At 39.3% G+C, this 24525-nt stretch overlaps 2 protein-coding genes across 2 annotated transcripts; both read right to left on the bottom strand.

The window, feature by feature from the left end:
* Positions 1-2349: 2349 nt before the first annotated feature.
* LOC149817633 (RNA-binding (RRM/RBD/RNP motifs) family protein) lies at positions 2350-7004 on the bottom strand. The gene is made up of 9 exons (XM_089985743.1): positions 6647-7004; positions 6444-6541; positions 5768-6032; positions 5515-5612; positions 5365-5430; positions 4100-4192; positions 2963-3031; positions 2782-2888; positions 2350-2695 (listed from the first exon to the last, which is right to left on the bottom strand). Exons 1-9 carry the CDS (start codon positions 6982-6984, stop codon positions 2612-2614), a joined length of 1218 nt encoding a protein of 405 aa, XP_089841869.1. The 5' UTR covers positions 6985-7004; the 3' UTR covers positions 2350-2611.
* A 12492-nt stretch (positions 7005-19496) lies between these two features.
* On the bottom strand, positions 19497-20033 carry LOC149817634 (uncharacterized). The gene has a single exon (XM_089985470.1). The coding sequence runs from the start codon at positions 20031-20033 to the stop codon at positions 19497-19499; it is 537 nt and encodes a 178-aa protein (XP_089841596.1).
* Positions 20034-24525: the final 4492 nt, after the last annotated feature.

Raw genomic sequence — 24525 nt, forward strand, 5'->3', positions numbered from 1 at the left:
TGGCTCTAGAGAACTGGAAGCCAAGCACAAGATGCAAACCTAACAAGCGACCGCGTCAAACACTCGCACCCATTTGTAGAGGCTGCATTGTTTAGTCAATGCAATCTATTCTTCTGTTGCTGCTTCAGCAACTCAAACTGTAAAATAAATCCCCAAAACAGTGAACAATGAAAAAAAGCTTCTCATGAGATAAACATAAGAGCGTCATTATGCAATTGTTCCCTCATCGTTCGCCTTCATCCTCATCACCTACTTTGTTTAAGCATACAACTCCTTAGTTGTTCTTCAGGTTCAGTAGTTTATAATTTTGTAGCGACTTGTTAGATGACCCACTCAAGCTTTCCTGATTCTCGTTCAATTCCACCCACAAGCTGGACCAGCTTCTCACTGCATAAAGAGTCGCAACAATCGCTCCATAGCGACCAACCTTCTCTAGAGAAAAAAAACACAAAAAAATGAATCACAGAATCATAAAGAGAAAAGATCGAAACAAAAGAACCTTTTTCCCATCCCTCTGTCAAGCAAAAGATAGAACACTTGAAAGGAAGCCTTGGGCATCTTTGGAAGCAAGAAAAACTCCCATAGGAAAAAAAAGTATTGCCTATGAGAAGTTTTCCAAAAAAAAAAACCACTTGTTTGTGTAGCATGATAAAAACAAAGTGAGAAAATATGAAAAAAAATTGTTGGAGGTAATATGGGTGGTGGTGATGATGAGATGGTGGTGGTGAGATGTGGTAGTGGGTAGTATAAAAATAAATTTTCTCTTGGTAGGAAACATTCCTTACACTCCCAACAGAGGAATGTTTCCTTCTGAAAAATGTACTTTTTAAAAAAACTCTCTAAGAAAAAGTCTCTTTCGTTCGGAAGGGTCGGAAAATCTGTATGGTTTTTTCATTTCATATCACTTTTATTACATCTTTCTTATTTGAAAGTGAGAAAGATATAGGAAAAGTGATACAACGGTGCAGTTTTTTTTACCCTTCCAAATGAGACTTTTTCTATGAGAATTTTTGTAAAAATTACACTTTTTGATAGAAAGCATTCTTTAAGAGAAAAGGTGGAGGAATATTTTCTACCAAGGAAAAAATGGTGATTTACTCCATACCACACACCACCATCCATCTCACCACCACCCACCATCGCCACCTTCTTTGAAACTGCTCTCCCCATGATTTTTCACCATCCATCTCATCACCATCACTACCACCTACCTCTTAAAAAATCATGTGGGAAAAGCTCCACCACCACCTCCCACAATGATTTTCCACCATCCATTTCACCACCACCACTACCACTCACCTCCCAAAAACCTGCACCGAAGAAGTTCTACAACCAACACCACTCCACAATGAATTTCCTCTACCACCACCATCAGCTCTCCCTAAAAATAACTGGAGAAACTCCACCACCACCCGATCCTCTTATTTTTTTGATTTTCCATTTTATTTTTCTCATGCTACCTAAACAAGTACAAAATTTCCATTTAGAAAAATGAAATCGAAATTTCTCAGACAATTTTTTTTTCCTATGAGTTTTTTTTTGCTTCCAAACGTGCCAACCATAGAGAAAAAGGTATAGGGTTGATGCTTTTTGCCAACCATAGAGAGAAAGAAAGTATAGGGTTGGGGGCTTTTCACGAGGAAGCATGGGGTTTACTCATTAAACTCAAGAGGAATCTCGAAGTCCTTGAATCCAAACAACCATGGTCTGCTAACTTAAAGGGTCAAGGGTTAGAATAACTAAGACGGGACCAGGGTCGGGGTTGACATCGGGATCGAATTAGCTAGACGGGCCGGAAGACATCAATATATAGATTTTCATATCCATCCTATCCTCTAAAATTATTCAAGAATTCAAGTAGTTTCGCGTCACTCTCAACTAAATTTGGTCAACGTTATAAATAAAACCAAGGTTGTTAAATGCGATGAGGAACGCCTCGCTTCGCCTCTGAGGCGTACGCCTCAGGTACTGAGGCGTACGCCTCTCACAACTGGTATGGAAGTGAAGCGGTGGGAGGGGAGGCAGTAAGAGAAGGACCATGCGCCCAGCTGGTACGAAAGCGAGGGATATGCCGGTCGTCCGGTGGTCGGAGAAGACTGAGCAGCAGCTGCAGCACAGCAACTCCGGTGGTCGGTGGTCACAACTGGTCGGAGGTTGATGAGGGGCGCATCACAGCAACGCCTCAGTACTTTGAGTGTGCGCCTCGCCTCTGAGGCGTACACTTCAGGTCAACACTGAATAAAACAGAAGGGCGCCTGTTATTAGCAATTTTTTGTCTCTTAGATAGCGGGGGCATTCCATATGTTTGGTTCTCCCAGAGAGAGAGAGAGAGAGAGAGAGAGAGAGAGAGAGAGAGAGCAAAACTTCATTAAATAAGAAACCAACACCTCGCCTTACAAAATTACAAAGGCAAATAAAATAGCCAATAGGACCAGGTATACTTGCATTCTCCCATGTGTTACTGGAAGGTGATCATTTCCGCATCCAATACCGGCTTGTTCCACCTGCAGCGCCTCTGGATAAAAATCGGACCCGTAATTGTTGACATTTGTGGTGCTGCTTCAAAGGGCGCTTGCTTCATGGAATAGCATCATCAAAGCCTTTTAGAAACTCAGTTCACCTGTGAGCGGTTCCTGCCATATCTAGGTGGATTTGTCTTTGCAACGTCGACAACAATCATCCAGCCATTGATGATCTGCAACAACAGCAACTCATCTAAATATGCACCCTAGCAAACAAAACATGAATCCATAGCAACTCATCTAAAGGCAGTTACAGTACTTTTCCATTCATCTCTTTCAATGCAGCAGCTGCAGCTTCTTCTGTAGTGTACTCTATGAACCCATAACCTTTAGACCGCTTGGATATCTTATCCATGATAATTTTTACTGCAAGCAACATCATGTTACCAAGACGCATAGCAGATAAATTGGGTTCCTTTTGAACAAGTGAGGAACCATACCCTCAACAAGCTCGCCAAAGCTGTCAAATGCTGCACGTAAAGTTTTCTCAGATGTATAGAAGGACAACCCTGATACATGAGCACCAATAATTGTCATCAGCAAGATGTATAAATGAATGCCGTAATGTAGATGCAACTGTGCTCCGTGGCGTTCCAGTATAAAAATTGAGATTACAGCTGAGGATTAGCCTCCCCTTCAGGGTGGGAAGAGGAGGATAGAACATTCACATGAGAAAGATATACATTAAAATTCTGAACTAATTGAGTATTCCTAGCATTGCAAGAAACGTGTAAAAATGTGCTACAAAAATAAAGATGGTAAAGACAAGGCTTGTTAAACATCAAAACCCCACAGTTATCTTTACCCACCATTTACCTTAATCCCTCAAACAATCCCCAACTTGCCTAGCATAAAAGTAATACTTCTGTGCATTACCAATTCCTTTTATCCTGTTAAGGGGTGCCCAAAGGTGCTAAAAACGTATGAACATTCACCAAGTAAATCTTTAAAAATGATCAATTTCTAATTTAGGATATCTGAATCCATAATATGAAAAAATAACACATGGTTTGAAAGGACATGTTGAGTGCAGTGATGTCTCATTCTATTTGCTTCATACCTCAAAAGTAAACTTCACTATTCAAGACAAAAGATAGAAAATTTTCCAAGGAATTGTGCTTGATGAACTTGCAAAATCCAGCTAAGTACAAGAAGCATGAGTACAGGAATATCACCAGTCATGTGTCAATAGTATAAGTATCGTAATGTAGAAAACAAATATAAAGGTCTGGATTTAATGCAAAGCAAGGGAACCATTTTTCCTCATGATGGTCACCCAAGCTAATTTACCTACCATATCGAACATGTGCATTACAAGTTGGAGAATTCCAATAAACACAACAAAAATATAAAACTAACAAGGTATAGTGCAGCTAGTCATTCAGAAATTGACTGTAAAATGCATTTTATGAGTACCAGACAAGGAATGAACAGATATGCAAGGAAAAATATACTCAAAAAGTCTACAAAAAGATATTTCGCTGACTAAACATGTAAGAGAAATGTAACAAGCAAATACTTGAAAAAAATATAATCAAATGAAACACAATAGGAAGTGCAGGGAAACATGACCATACCAGTAACGAAAAGCCTTTTTGTCCTTACAGGGGTTGGCTCAGTGGCATCTGCAGAGTCAGTGAAACCTGTTGGGTTCTGCAATGTGTCCACACCTGGATAGTCACAACAAAGTAAAACCAACTCAAACATATGAAATCAACATGACGTGCCATCCATTCTCAAGAAATCCCACCTGGATCACCTACTTGATATAACAGTAAATACCTCTCAATCGCTATCACTTCTAACTTGTTTCACTTTCTTGTAAAAAAAGGAATCATTAGGCTGATAGTGAGAATTAAATCAAGGTTGAGCTAAGATTGAAAGTCTTGATTATGAGGACACTAAATGAAGCATGACCAATGCAAATACAGCTGTGTGTGTCTATGTAACACGGACACTCCATTTAGGGTGCCGTACCCGTGTCGACATCAGTACTGCCACCGGATGCAGTGTGGGTATGCCACGGATTGGGTCCCGCACTGCATCAGGTCAGATCCAAAAAACCCGACCCATGTCGGGTTTTTTTAAAGAACCCCCCCCCCCCCCCCCCGACTCCCTCTCTCTCTCAGCTCTCTCTGCCCTAGACTCTCTCTCTCCGCTCCTTGCAGCACCACCTCTCTCAGCCCCTCACAGCACCGCTCCGCCCATCACAGCATCGCCTCTCTCAGCCCCTTGCAGTGTCTCCCTCTCTGCGCAGCTCAGGTACTCCTCTCGTCTTTGTCTCCCTCTAGACTCGCCTCTCATCTCTGTCTCCCTCTCGACTCATCTCTCTCCCTCTTTCAATTTCCCTTTCTCTCTCTAGTTCTGTTTGTGAATGCTTTTCTATAGTACTGTCTCCCTCTTGATATTATGTTTATGAATGTTTTTTTATAGTTCTGTTTGCAAGTGCTAATTGTTAGGTATTAATACCTATTTATTTATCTGAAATTGTTATTAGCTTGTTATAAATTGTTTCTAATTTGTTAGTTGCAGTTGTAGCTTTACTTGTTATTGAATTTTGATTCTTTGAATAAAAGTTGTTAGCCTCTTATGTTACTAGTTTAGTTGGTTGTTAAATGTTAATTGTTTAAATGTTAAATTAATTTATGTTGTCTTGTTGGAATAAAATATTTTGAAATTTGAAATTTATTTTAAACTTATGTAATATATATATACCGCCGTGTCCCCATACCCTCCAGACCCGCACCCATACACGTACCCATGTGACATAGGTGTGTGTGTGCGCATGCATGTGGACATGAAACTGCATATCTAGAATTACATAAAGCTCAAGAGAGCTAACCACCATAGTCTTTGTTTTCTGACTCGAAGTTTGTGTCCTGTTGAACAGAAAGAACCCCTGGCACCCCTGCATCAAGTTATTAGAATTTAGATTATTAAGCATAAGCCTCATGAATAATTCAGCCAACAGAAATATGCACCGGCCCATCACCAGCAAGATCTCGTGCAGCATCCTCATCGAGTTCACAACAGAATCCAAAATTGTTCTGCCACGATACATGATATATGCACATCTGCGCATCCTGCTCACTGAACAGATTCACAAACTCAATCACCAGATATGGACACAAAACTACACTAGAAAGAACCATAAACAACACAAAACGCCATGTTTGATAAAACAGAACCACAGACGCTTAAAGCCAACTGCCACTGCTCAATTTAAGAAGAATGCAGAAGCTTACTTCCCCAAAATCTTCATCAACGTTTGTGCATAATAGTCCACCATCTGGGGTTTGGTAACTACTGCAACCCCAGGCTTCTCCATTCCAACAATCCAGTGTTTCGTGTTAGGACCAAACAGACTTTGAGTACTATTACTTGGATTGTCACTAGGGACAAAAAGATTAAAGCCAGAGCGCCCTTCTGTTGCTCCCAGACCAATGCTGTAGTCTTTCTTTGGAGATTCAAAAGCATCATCGTGTCGAACAGACAAAACACCAGGCAGTCCTACAGCCCATAATATAAAACCAACAAACATACAAAGAATAAGAGGGAGATGACCCATCGTCCACTATCTGTAAGTAAACCAAAATTACTCAGAATATGCGTTTCTCATGATAATCTACGAATAATTAAGCGTAAACAAATTCCCAAAATTCGAGAATCGGACTATAAATCTACAACAATGTTTACCAAAAGATTTGAATGTTACTATAGCCATACCAAACTAGGCCACCATAATTAAAAATATTGCAGTAATTGGAAATGCCAAGAAAAATCCAGTAACAGTGTCGATACTTATTCAATTAAAGGGCAGCTAAAAGAAATTATACCAAAGGAAAAAAAATCGCCTGCTGGAGAGAGAGAGAGAGAGAGAGAGAGAGAGAGAGAGAGAGAGAGAGAGAGAGATTCACCCACCGGCAAGCCTCCTCGAGTCCTCCTCATCCATGTCGCAGCAGAACCCGAAATGGGTCTCCCACGAAACGCCGTAGATGCACATCTGGGCGTCCCTCTCGCTTCAAGACAGCACCAGAACATCACCAAATAAGAACAACCCACATCCAAATTCGCCAGAAAAAACAACAAAGACGACCAGAAACGGAGGAAAACAGAGCACCCACCTTCCCAAAACTTTCGCTAGAGTTCTGACGAAGTGATCAAGGGCGTCCGATTTGGACGAGACCCCATACTTGGGTTTCTCCATGACCACAACCCAGTGGGTGCGTCCAGAGCGCAGAGGCTCGAGCACCGCCGCCGTAGAGGAGGAGGAGCCATTTCCAGTGTTAGGGTTTTGGGTCCAAGAGGAGCAACAACAGATTCGGGAGGGAAAGAGCTTGTCGGTGCTCTTCTTGGTTATGGGCAAGATTGGTCGGGAAGAGAGGGTGGGAGGTGAGAGTCTTGTAGGGTGATTGATGGATGCAGAAGAGAGGTAGATTCTGGTGGGGAATACCAACTCCATCAGGATGATTTTGCTCGAACCCACCTTGGTTAACAATAGCTCCCCTTTTATAGGTTTAGCATTTCCATTAGTCCTTTGGTCAATTGCATGAATCAGCCATTGAGCCATCTACAGTGAACTAAGCCAACTTGAAGGGTTGCCCATGTCAGGGTCCAATCAGACTCGGTCTGGTTCTGTCCAAGTTTATCACTGATTAGTTGGTTCAGACTCCCCTGTGCTGGCGCAGAAGTCAAGTGGCTCAAAATCTGGTACCTCATGTTTCACTAAACTTGCTTCACGTAAATTTGAAGGATTTTGTGTAGTCCAGACCAACCCCACCTAAAGGTTAGCTTAGTATTGTCTGTTTACTCCACCCAAAAGACGAGAGCATCTTCATACTGACAACACATTCACAGCATTTTAGGTGTTGTAATTGCATTTCCTTTTCAGTAGAGTTGGCTTGAACGGGAAAGGCTCATGATTGCCATTAGGCGACTTAGTTTGGTTAAATTAGGTAATTGGATGCCAGAACTAAGAATGGGCTAGTCTCAGTTGATTAGGTTGATGGTGCATTAGCACATGGAATAACCGAAAGTAATGCAAAAGGATGGCTTACTAGTGCGAAATGTATGTTCGTTGCCTGGATTAGTGGAAGAACCTGATCTAGGCAGCATGTTTATTGATAATGAAGGCCTATTTGTTTGAAAACAGTCAGCATGCCTCAGATCAACGCATCATCACTTTCTTGGAAAAATCTGGGCAATAGAAAATCTCGTGATGTTTTTGAAAAAACTGATTTTCTTGGGAAAATACAGCTTATATAAAAGCACAAAGTCTATGAAAAATACATATGAATATACGAAGAAATATATAAATGATAGAAAAAATAAAAGATGTGTTGCTAGTGTTAATATTGTGATAGAAAAGTGAAACTCAAAATAAATGATATAATGCCGAAAAAGCATAATATAATAAAATCATGACATTTTCGTAATATTGATAATATTTGTTACATAGCTTCAGCCCTATGGTAGAGGGGCATTATTGTCCGAGTAAGAGTAATGTAAAAGTGGGATTTGAGATCTATGGTCTGCAGACTGCAGATTCACTGGAGGCATGTCTGTCGACATTCAAATGAAGGAGGTGGTGATCTGGAAGAGCTGCTACCAATAATTTCAAGTTTGGCGTGAACTCAACCTCCCTTATTTGTTGTAATCTATTTTGTAAAGTTTTCATTTTTTTTGTTTTTCCTTTCTATTGTAATCTTATTTTATTATATTCATTTTTCATCCCACGAATTGTGGATCTCAAAGCTGTATGTAGATTACTTATCTTTGAAATTTCAAGAAAATTCTATTCCACTTTCATAGCTTTCCTCGTGGTATCAGAGCCCATGAGATCCTTCTTGTGATTGTGGGTTATGATTTTCTGAACTTCTTTTATACTAGTTCATCATCATCGACAACAGATGTGCAGTGTATGTCTTCCTGCTCAACATTCAACATCACAGTGCCATGTTGCTGTTTGTGATCTGCCATTGAGTTTGTGATTTGGTTATGTATCTGCAGTGCCCTGTTATTGCAGTTGTGAGTTGGACGTTGGGTTGCAATTTCTCTCTGCACTGCCATTGTTTCCTGTAGTTGAACTGCGAGGGATTGTTGTTGGGCTCAATCCAGCAGTTTGCTGCTCTGCCTATCGATTGTGATCTTCTCCTTGTTGTGAGGCATGAGAGACAACAACTCAAACAAAACACTCCAATGGTTCAGACTTATCAATAAACACCGCCAACCCTTTTTATCTTCACCACCCCGAGAGTACATTTGCTCTTGGTCTCCCAACCTTTCAACAAAGACAACTATGTTGGATTTATTAATCCGATAAAACACTTTATTTGATCGTTAAACTTGTTCATGCTAAATTATTGAAAAGGACAAAAATGAAACATAATGTAGAAGTGTACCTGAATCCAATCATGCTCTAATGGATCTTTACGAGTTTGATCTTCCAGAACCTCTATACGTGACATTTCTTTCTTCTCTAAAGCTGATGAGAGAGGGATAATTTTTTTTTTTATGAGAAGGCAAAAGAGAATAACTATTATATATGGTTTTATGAACCATAATATAATTGTAACCACCTTATAGTCTATTTTCAATTTAGCCCATTATAAAAATCATAAATTGACAAATGAGGGCACATGAAGTCTCTACACATAATATAATGATACTCTATGAGATGTCATATGACCCAACCATATAAGATCACTTTATATGAGCCTTAACCTTAGACAATTTATAATATGTGGTTAAACATATATAGACCCACACGATTTATCTAACAATCTCTCACTTGGGCCACATATGTCACCTTACAATCACACATTATAACCTTATGAGCTCAAAAAATATTATCCTATTAGATGACATCTCTAACAATATGGTTCATTGATCATATCAACATAGAACCAAAGTGATCTTCATTACAAACATTGCAATTAGACCAATCAATGATCACGTATATTGACATAACCAACGACATAGATCAAGTATGGATGTGAAACATGAAAATTACATGTAATGTGATCCAAACATGCCTATTTCCAACTGGTCCTACCTTATTCTTTATTGAGATCATAACAAATAAGCACAAAATGAAACTGAAACTTGAACTTTATACTTAAGTAGTAAAATGTAACTTTATTATATCATAGAACATCCAAATACAAACTTTCACTAAACCAACATATCATTACATGATATAACACTCATTCAAGCAATATGCTCGTGAAAGACCTTGGGTGGTAAACCTTTAGTAAGTGAATCCACAATCATGGAGTTTGTGCCAATATGCTCTATAGATATCTGACTATTCTGCACTCTTTCTTTAACAACAAGGAACTTGATGTCAATATGCTTTGACTTCGATGAACTCATATTGTTGTTATTGTCACAAAATAACTTTAATGATCTTTCAACATTATCCAAAATTCATAGCTCAGTGACAAAATTGTGTAACCATATTCCATGATTGGATGCCTCTTAATAGGCTATGAACGCTGTTGCTATAGTGGAAGATGTAATGTGTGTCTACTTGGCACTCTTCCAAGAAATAGCTCCTCCAACCAATAGAAAAACATAACCTGACATGGATCTTCGACTGTCTTGGCATTCAACAAAGTCTCATTTCAGGAGGAAATCCATAAGCTTCACTCTCTTGTCAAAGACAAGTCATCAATGGACAACTTTGTAGGCATGTCTTCTTCCTCTTCTCCCTATCTCGTAGACTTTGGAGCAAGTGAATACATGACATCTTCAATTTCTTGTTTATCTAATATTTCTCCATCTAGTTATATAATTCTTGTCAAGCTTCCAAATGAAAACTATGTTCATGTTAATCACCAAGGGTCGATAGACTTATCTTAAAAAAATAATTAATAAAATGTATCGTGTACCTTCTTTTAAATTCAATTTGCTCTTTATAAGCAAGTTGACCAAATATCTCAATTCTTCAGTCATGTTTTTTCCATATTCTTGTGTCATGACCTTGAGGACAAAGATTGGAGAGGGTGAGGACAAAGGACTTTAGTATCTTCAACCTACTTCAATGTTGTCTGCATTTGTCACCAATTAACCAATTTTTTATTTATGGCTCCAATGTCTTGGACACCCATCCTCTTCTTGTATGAAACGGTTTTGTGATTATGACTAGTATTTCATTAAGTAGTATTTGTCACTGTGATGTTTGCCCTCAAGCTAAGCAGTCTAGACTTTTTTTTTCTACTAGTGATATTTCTACATCATGTCCTTTCGGTCTTATTCAATGTGATATATGGGGTGAGTATTTTTAACCCTCTCTAGCTGGTGCACATTATTTTTTGAGCATAGTTTGATGATTTTTCTAGATGAACATGAGTTTATCTCATGCATCACAAACATGTGACTAAATATTTGTTACAATCTTTCTTTTGTATGGTCCAAACCCAATATCATACCCAAGTTAAAAACTTGTGATATGATAACGGAAAAAATTTGCTTCCAATGATATGGAAAGCTTCCTGAACAAAAATGAGGCTATTCAGCAACACAACTATGTGGTTGCACCTTAGCAAAATAGAGTGGTCGAACACAAGCAATAACACATTCTAGATATTGCTAATGCCTTACATTTTCAGAAAAAAATGCCAATTAAGTTTTGAGAAGATTGTGTTTTAACCTGCTTATTTAATTAATCATACTCCCACATTGCACTTAAATGAAAAATCTCTCTTTGAATGATTATTTAAGAAAAAACCCAGCTGCAAACATCTTCATGTTTTCACTTGTCTTTGCTACGCCAGCAGTATTGATCACAAATTTAAATTTGACTCTAGGGAAAAAAATGTGGCCAAAAAACTTATAAAGTTTATGATTTAGATTCAGATGTGTTTTCAAGTAGAGATGTTTTTCATGATTTTTTTTCTTTATGCTTGGAGAAAGAGGTAGAATTTGTCCCAGTTATACCTATGCCAATAGCTGATCAACCTCATGATTCTTAGCCCAGCAAAATCATATATTTTCTGTTCAAGAACCTGTTTATGAGACCAACCAAATCCATTATGATCAGGACATTAATTGATGTTTTGAACTGAATTTTGAGGAACCTAGTGAACATCAAAATGAGAATAAACTCATCAACAGGGGCTCCGCTTGTCCTGTAGGCGAGCAGCTAGTGCACATCACCTTGTCTCATGATGTTGCAAGTTCAAATCCCAATGATATCGTTGTATAACTGGTAGGGGTCTGCCTATCCCCAGCTTGCCTACATCTTCCTTGTTGAAGGACTTCTATTGCTCCTTTGTTAGCTCCTCACTTCAACCAACACCGTTTTTTATGCAAGAAAAGTCATCATGTACTTGTTTTCTTTTGGTTAATTTTGTGTCCTTTGATTTTTTTTCCCATGCACCAAGCTTTCCTTATAGCTATTAGTCCTTATGAGAACCTTTGACCCTTAACCAAGCTGTTAATGAGGCGTGTTGGAGAGAAGGTATGGATGCCGAAATTCATGTTCTAGAGGATAACAAATACTTGGACTATCACTAAACTGCTAGATGAAGTCAAACCAGTTTGATGCAAGTGGATCTATAAAATTAAATATAAATATGATGGGTTCGTAGAACAACAGTATAAGACAAAACTGGTAGAAAAGGATACTCCTAGCAAGAGGGTCGTGATAACTATGAGACATTTGCACTAGTATCCAAATTGGTGTTTGTGTGATGCCTTCTTACTATAGCTACAACAAGAAACTGGTCATTGCATCAAATGGACGTTCATAATGCATTTACATGAAAATGTCTACATAAATATGCCACTTGTCTTGTCTTGTCAAGGGGAGACTTTGGTTTGCAAATTAAATGAATCTTTGTATGCTCTCAAATAGACACTAAGGAATTGGTTTGAAAATTTTTCTCGAGCTCTATTAGAATATGGATTTACTCAATCAAAGGCAGATTATTCCTTGTTCACGTTTACTCAGGACTCGACAATGTTGGTTTATGTGGCTGACTTGATTCAAGCTAGGAATGATGCAAACTCAATTTCCAGATTCAAGGTATATTTGAATTGACATTTTCACAGGAAAGATCTTGGTCTCTTGAAGTATTTTTCTCAAAATTGAGGTTGCAAGGTCCAAATTAGGGATATACCTGTTTCAGTGAAAATATGCTCTGAAAATCTTAGACAAAGTTGGCTATCTGGGTGTTAAACCAATTGATTTTCCAATGGAACAATGTCTGAAATTGACCACATCTGAAGGGAATCTCTTGAAAATCATACTGTTTATTGAAGATTGGTGTGGGACGTCTGATCTATTTAACAATTAGGAGGCTACATTTATTATTCTTAGCTTTTGTTCTTAGTCACTTTATGCAAGCACCAAGGAAACCTCACATGGATGCTACCCTTAGAGTAGTGAGGTATGAGATCCAGGTCAAGGTATCTTCCTATCTACTTCATCTCCTCTTCACCTAAAACTATTTTGTGATTCGGACTAGTCAGCATGTCCGAGGTCAGTCATAGGGTATTGCATATCTCTTGGAAGACTAAGAAATAGAATACAATGTCCCGGTCTTCAACAGAAGCAAAGTACAAATCTATGATGAATGCAGTGTGAAATCACATGGTTAAAATATTTGTTATAGGATCTACATGTCTCTCATTCTGAGCTTGCATATCTTTTTTTGATAACCAGACTACTATTCACATGGCTGCAAATCCTGTTATGAATGAAAGAACAAAACACATGGACATGTAGTTGGCGAAAACATTTAAAGAGGAGATATTTGAACTTATGTTCACACTAAAGACCAAATTGCAGATTTTTTTACAAAGGCATCCGAAAAGAGCAATTTACTGCATTGTTATCAAAACTGGGTGTTCTAGATCTTGACACAACAGTTTGAGGTGGAGCATCAAAATTCAAATGACTAAGGTGGTGATATGGAAGAGCTGTTGCCAATGTTCTCAAGATTGGTGTGAACTCAGCCTCCCTTATTTGTTGTAATCTATTTTCTAAAGCTTTCATTCTTTTCCGTTTTTGCTTGCTATTTTTTTTTTAAAGAAAAATATCATTATCAGGTAGTGAGAATTACAGTATGCAGGCGCAACGATGAGGTAGCTTTCATTTTTTCCAGTTTTTCCTTGCTATTGTAATCTTATTTTATTCCTTTCATTTTTCATCCCACAAATTGTGGATCTGAAAGCTGTATGTAGATTATTTGTCTTTGAGATTTCAATGTAATGAGACAAAATTCTATTTCACTTTGGTCGCTTTCCTCGCTGTCCCATAAGAAGAATTCCAACTACCACTTTCTGCACACAAGCTCATTTGGAAGTGAGCTCAAGTTCACCCAGTGTACGATTGGCAAAGTTTAATCTCAAGATATGGTCTATAAATTTTTAGTGATGTTCATGTTTAATTTGGTGGTTGATCCTGGCTGAGGAGGCACCATGGCATTAATGCAATAGGTTAATTAAAGATTAGGCTTACTGGTTTAACAAGGGCTATCTCGTGTTTCTTTTTCCATATCTTAGATATTCATTAATTTGAGTTGGCAGTGCAAGTGCAAAACCAGAGGTGTTTTCTTTTTCTAATAATAATGAAGGAAACAACTCGTGCAGGCCCAGTTGGGGACGGACAGGGGCCTGAATTGTTCCTTGGCCAACCGCTCTTCACAGATGCTTGCCCACTAAGAACGTCTCCCCTTCGCTTCGGCCTTATAAAACTTGCTTGGGAAGATTTGATTTAAAGCCCTCTTTGTCCCTAAAACCATTCTTAGCACTTTTGACTTTAGTACGATGTCTCAAAAAGATATTAATTCGTCCAAAATAAAGATCAATCAAAGCTCAGTTAAGCCACCACCAGCTGCTTCAAAAGTGGTTTGATTCAGGGTTAAAGTGGATCCACAAGATTCTTTTGATCAAGCTCTCCATATGATGCAACCAAGCCACGAGAGAGAGAGAGAGAGAGAGAGAGAGAGAGAGAGAGAGGTCAAAGACTGCAGTTTGGTGCACAGACTGCATTAGATGTCTAAAGATGGGATGCTTTTCTGCTTTAGAATCAAATCAAAATCAGCGGCACTGTCGCTTGGCGACAATGACAATCACAAGCATATGCATCAAAAAGGAGTTAAAAGGAAGAAAGGCATCTTGGGGAAAGGAGATACTGCCTAGGTGACCTAACCATACGGTTGTGGTCTGGTATCTCTCTTTGTGTACGTGGCCCTTGCCTATGTTATTGGCAGGCTATACATGGCCATCAACACCTCGTTGCCTTGCAGCTTTGCTCTCACAGCACAGGGAGTGTTTGGAGGAACGAGATCCAGTCATCCCTAACGTCGTACCTATCATCCTACTCATCTTGTGACGATGTCACTACAAGGCCAATTTAGTAAAGATCGGCTTTTGCGTGTAAGATTTTTCCTGTGATTAAAAAATTAACAACTATGAAAACACCAAGCTGATAGAAACAATTATAAAAGCACCAAAACTTTATGATTCAAAAGAAATTATGTTTTTCATAAAAAAAAACAAAATCTAAGGAATATTCCTACCAAATCAACCATGCTGAATCCATCCATGGGGTCAAATTCTCGTATCATCATCGAATCGTTTAGAAGAGATAGTGAGCCGCATGAATCACCATTTGGAAGGAAGAGGCATTGCCAATTAGATCCCTCCACAAGTTTTTGGATATTTTGTACAGTTTTGAGAAATGTCAAATTCTTTTTGTCCCACGAGCAGGAAATTTGCCAAACTTGTTGCTAACTTTAGTGAGAGACATTAGTGGAACCTACCACCGGACTGGCAACTGATGGCTGATCCTCATTAATTTTGTACATCATGGAAATATGTATCATCATTTTTGGATCATCAATATGAACTGGTAGGGTTTTGCCTAACCCCAGCTTGCTTTTCTAATAAAAAAGAACATGCTGAATCTATCTATGAGGCCAAATTTAATAAAGAAACAACTTACAATGATGAGATTCCAGGGTGGATATGACAAGGAGGGTATGACTAGATCCAGTTCCTTATTTGTATGCACCCACACACGCAGTTATCTAGATAAATAGGGCAAACAGTAAATGCAATTTCTCGTATAGTTGGTGCTTCCAAACACCACGTTGAGGTTAGGCATAGGGCCGGACATTAGGCCAAGTATCTGATGGGTAGTCGAATACCTGATGGGAGATGGGTTGTCTTGGGCTGTGCAACTGCCTGTTCAGCCTGGGCCAAATAGCAAATGGACAGGGGCTTGAGTAAGGATGAAAGATCGTCTCAGTGGAGTCTGATGCACTCGGCCAATTGAGCCCACTCACCCAGAACACAACTCGACTCGAGCTGAACCCGAGCCTGACAAGCACTGGGTCAAGCTTTTCAGTGGCTCAGAGACCTGTTCAGCTTCGGTCAAGTCTGATGTTCACCCTTAGTTAGGGTATCGCAAGGTGACCTTGCCTAACCAGTTGCACTTGTGCTAACCTTTTCTCTGTTAGGCAATCTAGAGCCATAGGCATAACTTTTCGACACACCAGCTGCAATCAAAAGTCCTGCTGCTGCGCATGTGTGGGCACGCTCCCTGCAGTGCCATTGTTGTCACCCATCACATCGAGTTCCAACCATGCTTAATGTCTGCTTGGACACTTTTGACGACCACCATCCGGCAGCTAATTGAGAATGCTGATTAAACTTTAAAGAGATGTACAATGACCAGACCTTCCATAGAATGCATGCTCGAGTGAATGTGAATGAATAATGCCATTAATGAAGTCAAGGAATAAGGAATGGTTGGATAATGGATGCATCTCCCCCCACCCCCCCCCACCCCCCCCCCCACACACACACAGAGAGAGAGAGAGAGAGAGAGAGAGAGAGAGAGAGAGAGAGAGAGAGAGAGAGAGAGAGAGAGAGAGAGAGAGAGAGAGAGAGAGAGTCCGCAAGAGACGACGCGTACGTTCATTTGTTATTTGCCTATTCTTCTCTTAATCTGTGAAAAATACCAATAAGGGTTCACCATAAGAGCTATTTTAATCAATAGGATCAATCCGGAACAGATTCCCAACAGATGAATCTGTCAAGATCTGGCAAATAATGTGGCACGCAACTAGAGTGGGATAATAGGGTAAAATCGAGTCTAGGTCAAGTTTGAGATATATAAATGGGTCAGACTCGAACGGATCCATATTACTGAATCCAACCTGATAAGATCTTGCCTAGCTAATCAGATTTGGAGTGGTAACAGTGAATTAATTCAGATTCAATTAGCTAAATGGATATGTTTTATAAGTAATCAGGTCAAATTGTACATTGGATTCCGATTTAGATGTAAAGCTGTAAACCAAATCTAAATCCAATTACCATTCAGATGCTACTTTGTTTATTGTATCAGACTAATTGGATTTAGATTTATCATATATCTTACCCAAACCTTTTGACAGCCCCATTATATATACCATCATAAGTTGATGATCATGAACTTTTTAGGGGAGATGAGTGTCATAGAAAATGGTCATCTTTAACTACTTTAGTTGCTCAAATTGTTCATATTCCCATGGTTAATGAACTCTTTCTTGGAGGTGGGAGAAGTGTGCAAACATACGAGAAAGATAAGAAAACAATTAAGCACACAAGACAATGAATTTATGTGGTCCGGTGAAATTACCTATGTCCACGAGAAGAGTACAAGATATCACATGGCTCTCAAAACAAGAAGAAATACTCTAATGTGTAGCTAATATTGATTACCTGATGGCAAGAGAACCGAAGTCTGAACCACATTTTTTTTTCTCTCTTGTTGCAATCAGAACAAGCTGTCCTTCACCACTTGTGCACAATAACCCAAATCAACATGTACAAGAAAGACAACATATACCGTCGGGTGCTCCACTTGTTTGGTAGGAGCAGCTAGTGCAGGTCACCTTATGTTGGGACGTTGCAGGTTCAAAACCCAATGGTACAGTTAGTTTAAGTGGTAGGGGTCTGACTAACCCCAGCTTGTCTTTCGAAAAAAAAAGAAGAGCGACAACATATCCTAAAACCTTCTTTTTCTCTTTTTTTTCTTTTTTCTTTTCTCTTTTTGGTTTTCCTTTCGTGAAAAGATCCCACGTTGGACCAAAGGAGGGAGGGGGGGGGGGGGGCGCTCCAGTTGTTTGGTAGGAGCAATTAGTGCACGTCACCGTGTGTTGGGATGTTGAAGTTCAAAAGCCAAGGGTATGAATTGTACAACTGGGGGTCTGCTTAACCACCACTTCATAAAAAAAAAAATCCCACGTTCGAACCACCCTCTCATATGGGTTTCCAATTACCATCCACTCAAGTGGGTTTCCAAAATACCCTTGTATATGGGTAGTTTCCAAAACCACAGAGGGAAAACCCCCAATACGTTGGAGCCAAGGGAAAGAGACTCCAAGTGGGTCCCATGGGGCAAAGTTAAAGCCTTTCTCTCTCTCTCTCGTTTGTACATAATATGTGCGTGTGTTGATCTTAATACATGAATTTCATTACGCCATATCCCCCACCCAAAAAACAAAGTAGAATATGGCTATAAAACGTTTAGTTGGTCTGGAGAAACGATGTGATATTTTACATTGATGAGTGTTCTTCGATGTTCTTTTGGGATCACACCGACCCTTCTTGGACATGGTACGCTTTGCAAGGACTTCTCTCGAGGGTCCTGTCACTCCTAAGCATGTTCAACAAATGACAGTGCATGCGCTATCCCCCCCACAAGTTCAGTAGTGTAAAGTATGATGACAATGTCGCCAAGGTAGTCCCTACATGTTTGGGAAAAGTGGTCATGGAATCATCACTCATTTGCCTCTAGAATGATATAGAAAAAACAGAATAATGATGTGGCCCCATTTTGTTAAGCTCATGCTTCTCCTCAAGGACAACTGGCTCGACATTTAATTAAAGAGCAGAGTTCACTCCTAGTGGCGAGATTGCTGCTTGTTTTATTTGAGTGGGGGACCCCTTGGGGCTCATGTCTCACATACAATTTACATCATGTTTAAAGTATACCCCAACCATAAAATTTTCCACCAAAGAAGAATCGATTCAGTCATCATAGAAATACATTGTTTACACCAAAAATGCTGCACTCACGTATCCATTTCGGGTGTGCCAAGTTCTTGAATCGAATGTATTGGTTTTGACATATGTGAGTTAATTACCAATGCCTTAGACTAACCAACTTCCAAACCTGACCGATTACTAGGTCAACTTGACCTCAACCATGGCCCCAGCTCATTATGTGGCTTATTAATGACCTTAGGCAAGTTGCTCGAGGGACGAATACCCTTGCAAGCCCCAACGGAAGTTTGAATAGGACCTGAACCCAAGTTGGTCTGTCCTTTAGGTGACTAAGCCATAAATACCAACTAGAGATAAACGAGTCCCTAGTTGGTCCACGTATTCTAAACAACAACCTTGTGTCAAGGGTTCAGAGAAGGAAGGTGCAAAGTTCATGTGATGAAAACAACCAAACTGACCTATTTTTTTTTTTTGAAAGAAAATTGACCTATTTTTGTTAAAACTGTAGCACATCTACTTGCTAGATTGACCATAGTGGATGAGGAATGCCAATGGTTAATCAACCCCCTGATTGGATTCCGACTGTAAGTACTGTATAATCTGTGTATAATTTTTTTGCATGAATACACTGGTACTGGTCAGCCTAAGCCCAGCTTGCTTATCCCAAAGTAAAAGAAAAAAATTCAGACTGCGATCTGCCATTACACTGATCATATGAATGGAATCTTAATTCCTGAGTTCTTCATTTATTCCAATAAAGTATTTCACATTACAGATATTACTGTATTAATTCTCCCTTCCATATTAAGATTTTACAAAGAGAGGAAGAAATTACAGGAGGAGGAGGAGAAGGAAAGAAGTGAAATCCTCCAAACCGAATCATCAAAGTGGAGAATATCCCGTAAGCCCCAAGAAGAAGCGAATTTTCCCTCTCCTTACTAACAATGCCCAAATTGTCCATAATTTTCACAAGAAATCTACCTCCGAGATGCTTTGCAATGCGGGCCTCCACACGCTAGCTCTCCTGCTCTCCACCCTCCTGCGGCTCCTTCTCTGAACTGTTGGTGCCTGGGAAACAGGCTGCTCTGCTGTCTGCCGCTTCACTTGCAGCGTCGGCTGCAGTTTCGACACTGGTGGTGGTGGTGGTTGTTGTTGTTGCTGCTTCCTTTCTGGCTTTGCTTCTTCCTTCCTTTCTACAGACGGTGTGTCTTTGTTGGTGTCAGTGGACTTGTTGGTTCTTTTCTGCAGGTTATAGGTTGGTATGAGGAAATAGATCTTCCCCTTCTGGAGCTCTGTGTCCGGGTGCAGTATGGTGGGCTTCTGGACGAGGTTTTGGCAAGTGGGGAGGCCGAGTACGTGCTTGGGGTAGGCCTTCATGATCTCACTGGCCTTTACGCCCCCACTGTAGACGTCGACGCGGCCATCAGCATGCAACACCCTCACCACATCGAGTGCTCCGCATGGAAGCATGCACGCGATGCAGCACCTCAGGGTATTGCCCATCTCCTCTCTTCTTCTCCTTCTTGCTCCTCGCCTTTCTCCCCTCCCTAATGAGGTTACGCACATAGCTGGCCTTTTATCGTGTTCTCCTTGTTTACTCTCTTTCTCTCTCTCTTAATGAGAGGATCGAGTGGTCGGCTGTCGCAAAAAAGAAGTGGCGGGTGAAGGCACCATCGAGCTCAGGAGACACACTGCACATAAATTAGCAAAAAGAATGTGGAGGTGGTGACTTTTTCATGGGCCCTCCTTTCCCTTTTTCACGTAAATTTTGATTAGATGGCTACAAAAGAAAAAGATCTCTCTCTCGCTCTAACTAAAAGGTTGGGCATCTCATCAAAGTTGAAAGGAGAGCAAGTATCAGGATGAATACATGACTCGTGAGTCATGAGAGAGGAGAAAGGGTGGCTTGTTGCCTCTTCCTTTCCTCTCTCTGGTCTCTTCTTATCCAATGTTATGGTTCTACATTTATATATGTATCTCGAAGCAGGTTAACGTAGGGATTGAGTTAAAGCTTGAACAAGTGGTATGGCGTTTATTTTTTTTTTATTAAATTTTGTTCATTGATCTTTTAAACGAAAAGAACTATTTTTTCTTGAAAATGTTGGAATATGTGTCGAAGAGCAAGCCGAGATAAGGGACGACTCTTTGAACCAGTGGTCAAATGGAGGGAGGGGAGGAGGGGCAGCATTTGGTTCAGCAAGTCTTTTAAGGGGAGCAGTTACGGTCATATTGTACACGAGTTACATCCCATGCATCACCACCACAACTTAATGCAGGTCCCAAGTCAGATGTGTGGTGGATCGTATATAATAGCTGATTGATTATACATACAATGTCACCGTAACTGTTCCCATCTTTGAGGCTTGGACACGGCTTGACTCAGGGGAGGCAAAGAAATCCAAGTCAAAGCTCTTGTGGAAGAGCAGATCAGGTCACATTGAATCCCTACAGCTAAGGGTGCCAATGAATCGGAACCGACCCGTACCAAACCTTTTAGGGTCAGGGTTAGGTGATAAATAAAAAAGTTTGAATAGAATCCGGGTTGAACCTGAAGAGTCCAGACCCGGGCTTGATTCGAGTTCCGACTAAGATTCACAAATTTTTAATGTAAAAAAAGATAAAAAAATAATAAATTACCGAGTCTGGTTCATGTAATCCATATAGGATCATGGCGTAGTTTCTCTTATGGTGGATCCGATTGAACCTGGATCTAGACTTGGTACCAGCATCTCCAATCAGGTCTGAATCTGGTTTCACCTGGGTTCAAACCAAACCCAACCCATTGACACCCATACCTACCACACATTTCACTTTGGGAGCTATGACAGTGAGGCCCACACACATCTCTATGGGTGTCAACGGGTCGGGTTTGGTTCAACCCCAGGTGAAACCAAACTTGAACCAGATTTTTGGGTATAGTATCGGGTTCGGACCTGGGTTTAATCGAGTCAACTATAAGAGAAACCATACCTGGACCCGATAAGAACTACATGAACCAGACCCAGACCATACCTGGTAAAATAATATTTTCTATCATTTTTACATCAAAAAATTGCATGCAGGTCATAATCGACACTCGGGTCGGGCTCGGGTCTGGTATAAAATTTCACAAACTATACCCAGGTCTATGTATTAATTGGATCTTCGAGTCCGGACTCAGGTATTAATTAGGTCTTCTTATTTGTCACCATACCCAGACCCTATAGGGTTTGGTCGGGGTCTGGTCCGAGTAAAACCGACTCGTTGACAGATGTGTGCGGTGGGAATGGAATATATCCAATGATCATATAATCTCCCCTAAGCTTTGTGGTAGTCTAGTGATAAAAGGTTTTCAAACGATGAAATAACCAGAGTTCAATTATTGCAGGAAATTAATTTTAATTCTTTTGTTTTCTCGTATTTTTTATCTGCAAAATATTGACAAAAAATAAATTAACTAAAAAAACTAGACAAACCATGTAAAAAAAAAGAACACAAAATACATAGAAATAAAATGGCCATTTTTTCCGGATATATATATATATATATGGACATAAATATGGCAATAAAATTACGACAAATGAATTTAAAGAAGAAACATCATGATATTATATATAACCATTTAAAATGGTGACTTAAATATATATCTTTTTTTCTTGATAATAAAAAAATATCCAATATTTGTCACAATGGTGGTGGCCAATGGATCTAATAAGATATATGAAATAATAGAACAACACATGGCTCTAGGTCGACAGGTGGGCCTTTCTGAAAACAAAAGGCTTCTTTTTTGTGAATGGAGGGATTTGAGTGCTAGCCATGTGAAAGTCGATAACTCCCCAACTCCCATCTCAAAACTGTGAACCTTTCCACAAGTCTTTTCCTATTTTATAGCATTTAGAAAGGAAAAGGGGGAAAACTCAAAATCTCTAAAGGGGTGCAGTAGTATTATAAATGACAAAGTGTAGTGGCCTTTCTTTTAGTTGTTGGCCTAAGCTCCTTGTTTTCTCCCTAGCTGCTCTAGGGTTTTTAATTGCATTTCCCACACAAGAGACTTGTCCTGCCCTTTGTTCACTGACCACCTTGCTTCACTTAGATTTTTGTGTTCTACTTCTATTCACGTGCATCTTCGGAATTCCAAGTAACAACTTGCTTAGGGGACACTAAAGGCGAGCCCTAGGGCTGCAGAAAATTTTGGAAGAAATGTTCCTCCATTCCATAGGTGAAGGCACAGCTACCAACAAATAGAATTACATATTTAAACAAAATAAAAAACTGTACAAATTGTTCTTGTCTCGTGGGTATCGACTAAAAAAGCACAAATAGTGCACACCAAACCAAACAAGTTTTGATAAACGAGCTTGGAACCTTATAATCAATAAAAAAGCATCCAAAAATCACGGATATCAATTTAATTTGACCTAACTTGGCAATCCCTAGGCGATATATGGGGCCTTGGTTTAACACCAAGCAAGGCTAGATCCACACTTTACCTAGGAATCTTGACCATATATAGTCTTAGGAATCAAGGATGGTTACTGGCTAGCGTTTCTCAGGATAACGTGACTGAAGATTGCCCTTTTTCCCACTGAATCTTTTGATGTGTGCAATGAGATGTAACTTTTACAATTTTCAAAGCCAGAATTGGTGGCACTCAAGCAAAGAGGCTGGAAATGTGAACGGCAATTGGATAAACAGGCTTTATCTTTCTTCACCTTTTTTTCTTTTCCTTTTTTTTTTATAAATTAACCTTTAAACTTTCAATGGCCAATCTGGGGTTCCTTTTGTGATAAAATTCAGTTAACAAATCATTGCAAAAGGTCTTGATTAAGGAGCAAAAAGAGTATCAACAGCAGTTACCTTTGTTATGGGATACTTCATAATATTTATTGGGGTCAAATCACAATACATTCTAACTAAGAAGAAAGATTTGAATATGAATTTGTTCAATATCATCTAATCTCATCTATATATTATGTAAGCCTTATCAATTCCAATTATATATATTTTTATATTCTTGTATAATTTTTTTGAACTATTATTCTTTTATAATTATTGATCTTGATATGCCCAAGAGTATGCATGTTTTTCCAAGAACTATTATTTCTTATCCTATACTCTTTGGGAATAACAAAAAGCCATTGCATATAAGAACAGAAAATCACTGCTATTATCTTATTTTCCTCGGTTCATGGAACACTTCGGACATCCACGTGGATGGAAACAAAGTGGCCCTGAGCTCCATTTATGGATGATACAAGTGGTGGTGCCAAAAAATATTCAAACATATTCCTTCATTATTCACCCAAGTTGTGAGTGTTTTATGCATGTGCAAGTAGACCTAAATTTAATTACATCTTAATTGATATTTTTTAAATTTATATATATTTTTTAAGGGTAAATTAAGTAGGTTCTTATTTGAAATGACAAGGTCAAAGAAGATTATCACAGAGCAGAATGCTTTAGTTTAATTGGCCATTTTAATTTCTAAAACGACTTATTCGAGACTTAAAAAGTTTAACAAGATTTTTCCAAAGTGAGGCCATGATTAATGAATTTAAAGCAATTTAAATTAGTGGAATACCCATAATTTTATACTAAAAGAGTTTAAACATAGGGTGTGTTCGAATGCACGATCTCAAACTCGATTGGAGATCCGAGGATCAGGGATACTTATATCTCGAGCCTTGTACGGAAATCTCAATCCTTTTTATAGAGGATTCGATGTTTGTTTGCTTTGATTGATGGCATGGGATCCACTCCAGTTCAATACACGGACCTGAGATCCAAGGCATTCCAATTCACCATTGATTTTACCCTCTACGTGGTAATTATTAATTATACCTGCATCTAAATTTGGACATCTCTCTTACATAGGGATGTCAATGGGTCCGACCCGAATTCGAATGTGATTAGTTGGGTTCGGTAACCAGATTTGGATCTGATTAATAATTGGATTGGGGTTCGGTATTGAGTTTTGCATTCAAACCCAAGTCTGACAAAAACCCAGATCTGA

The sequence above is a fragment of the Nuphar pumila genome, chromosome 13 (assembly GCF_984573655.1).
Source record: "Nuphar pumila chromosome 13, dmNupPumi1.hap1.1, whole genome shotgun sequence".
In the NCBI taxonomy this organism is placed as follows: domain Eukaryota; kingdom Viridiplantae; phylum Streptophyta; class Magnoliopsida; order Nymphaeales; family Nymphaeaceae; genus Nuphar; species Nuphar pumila.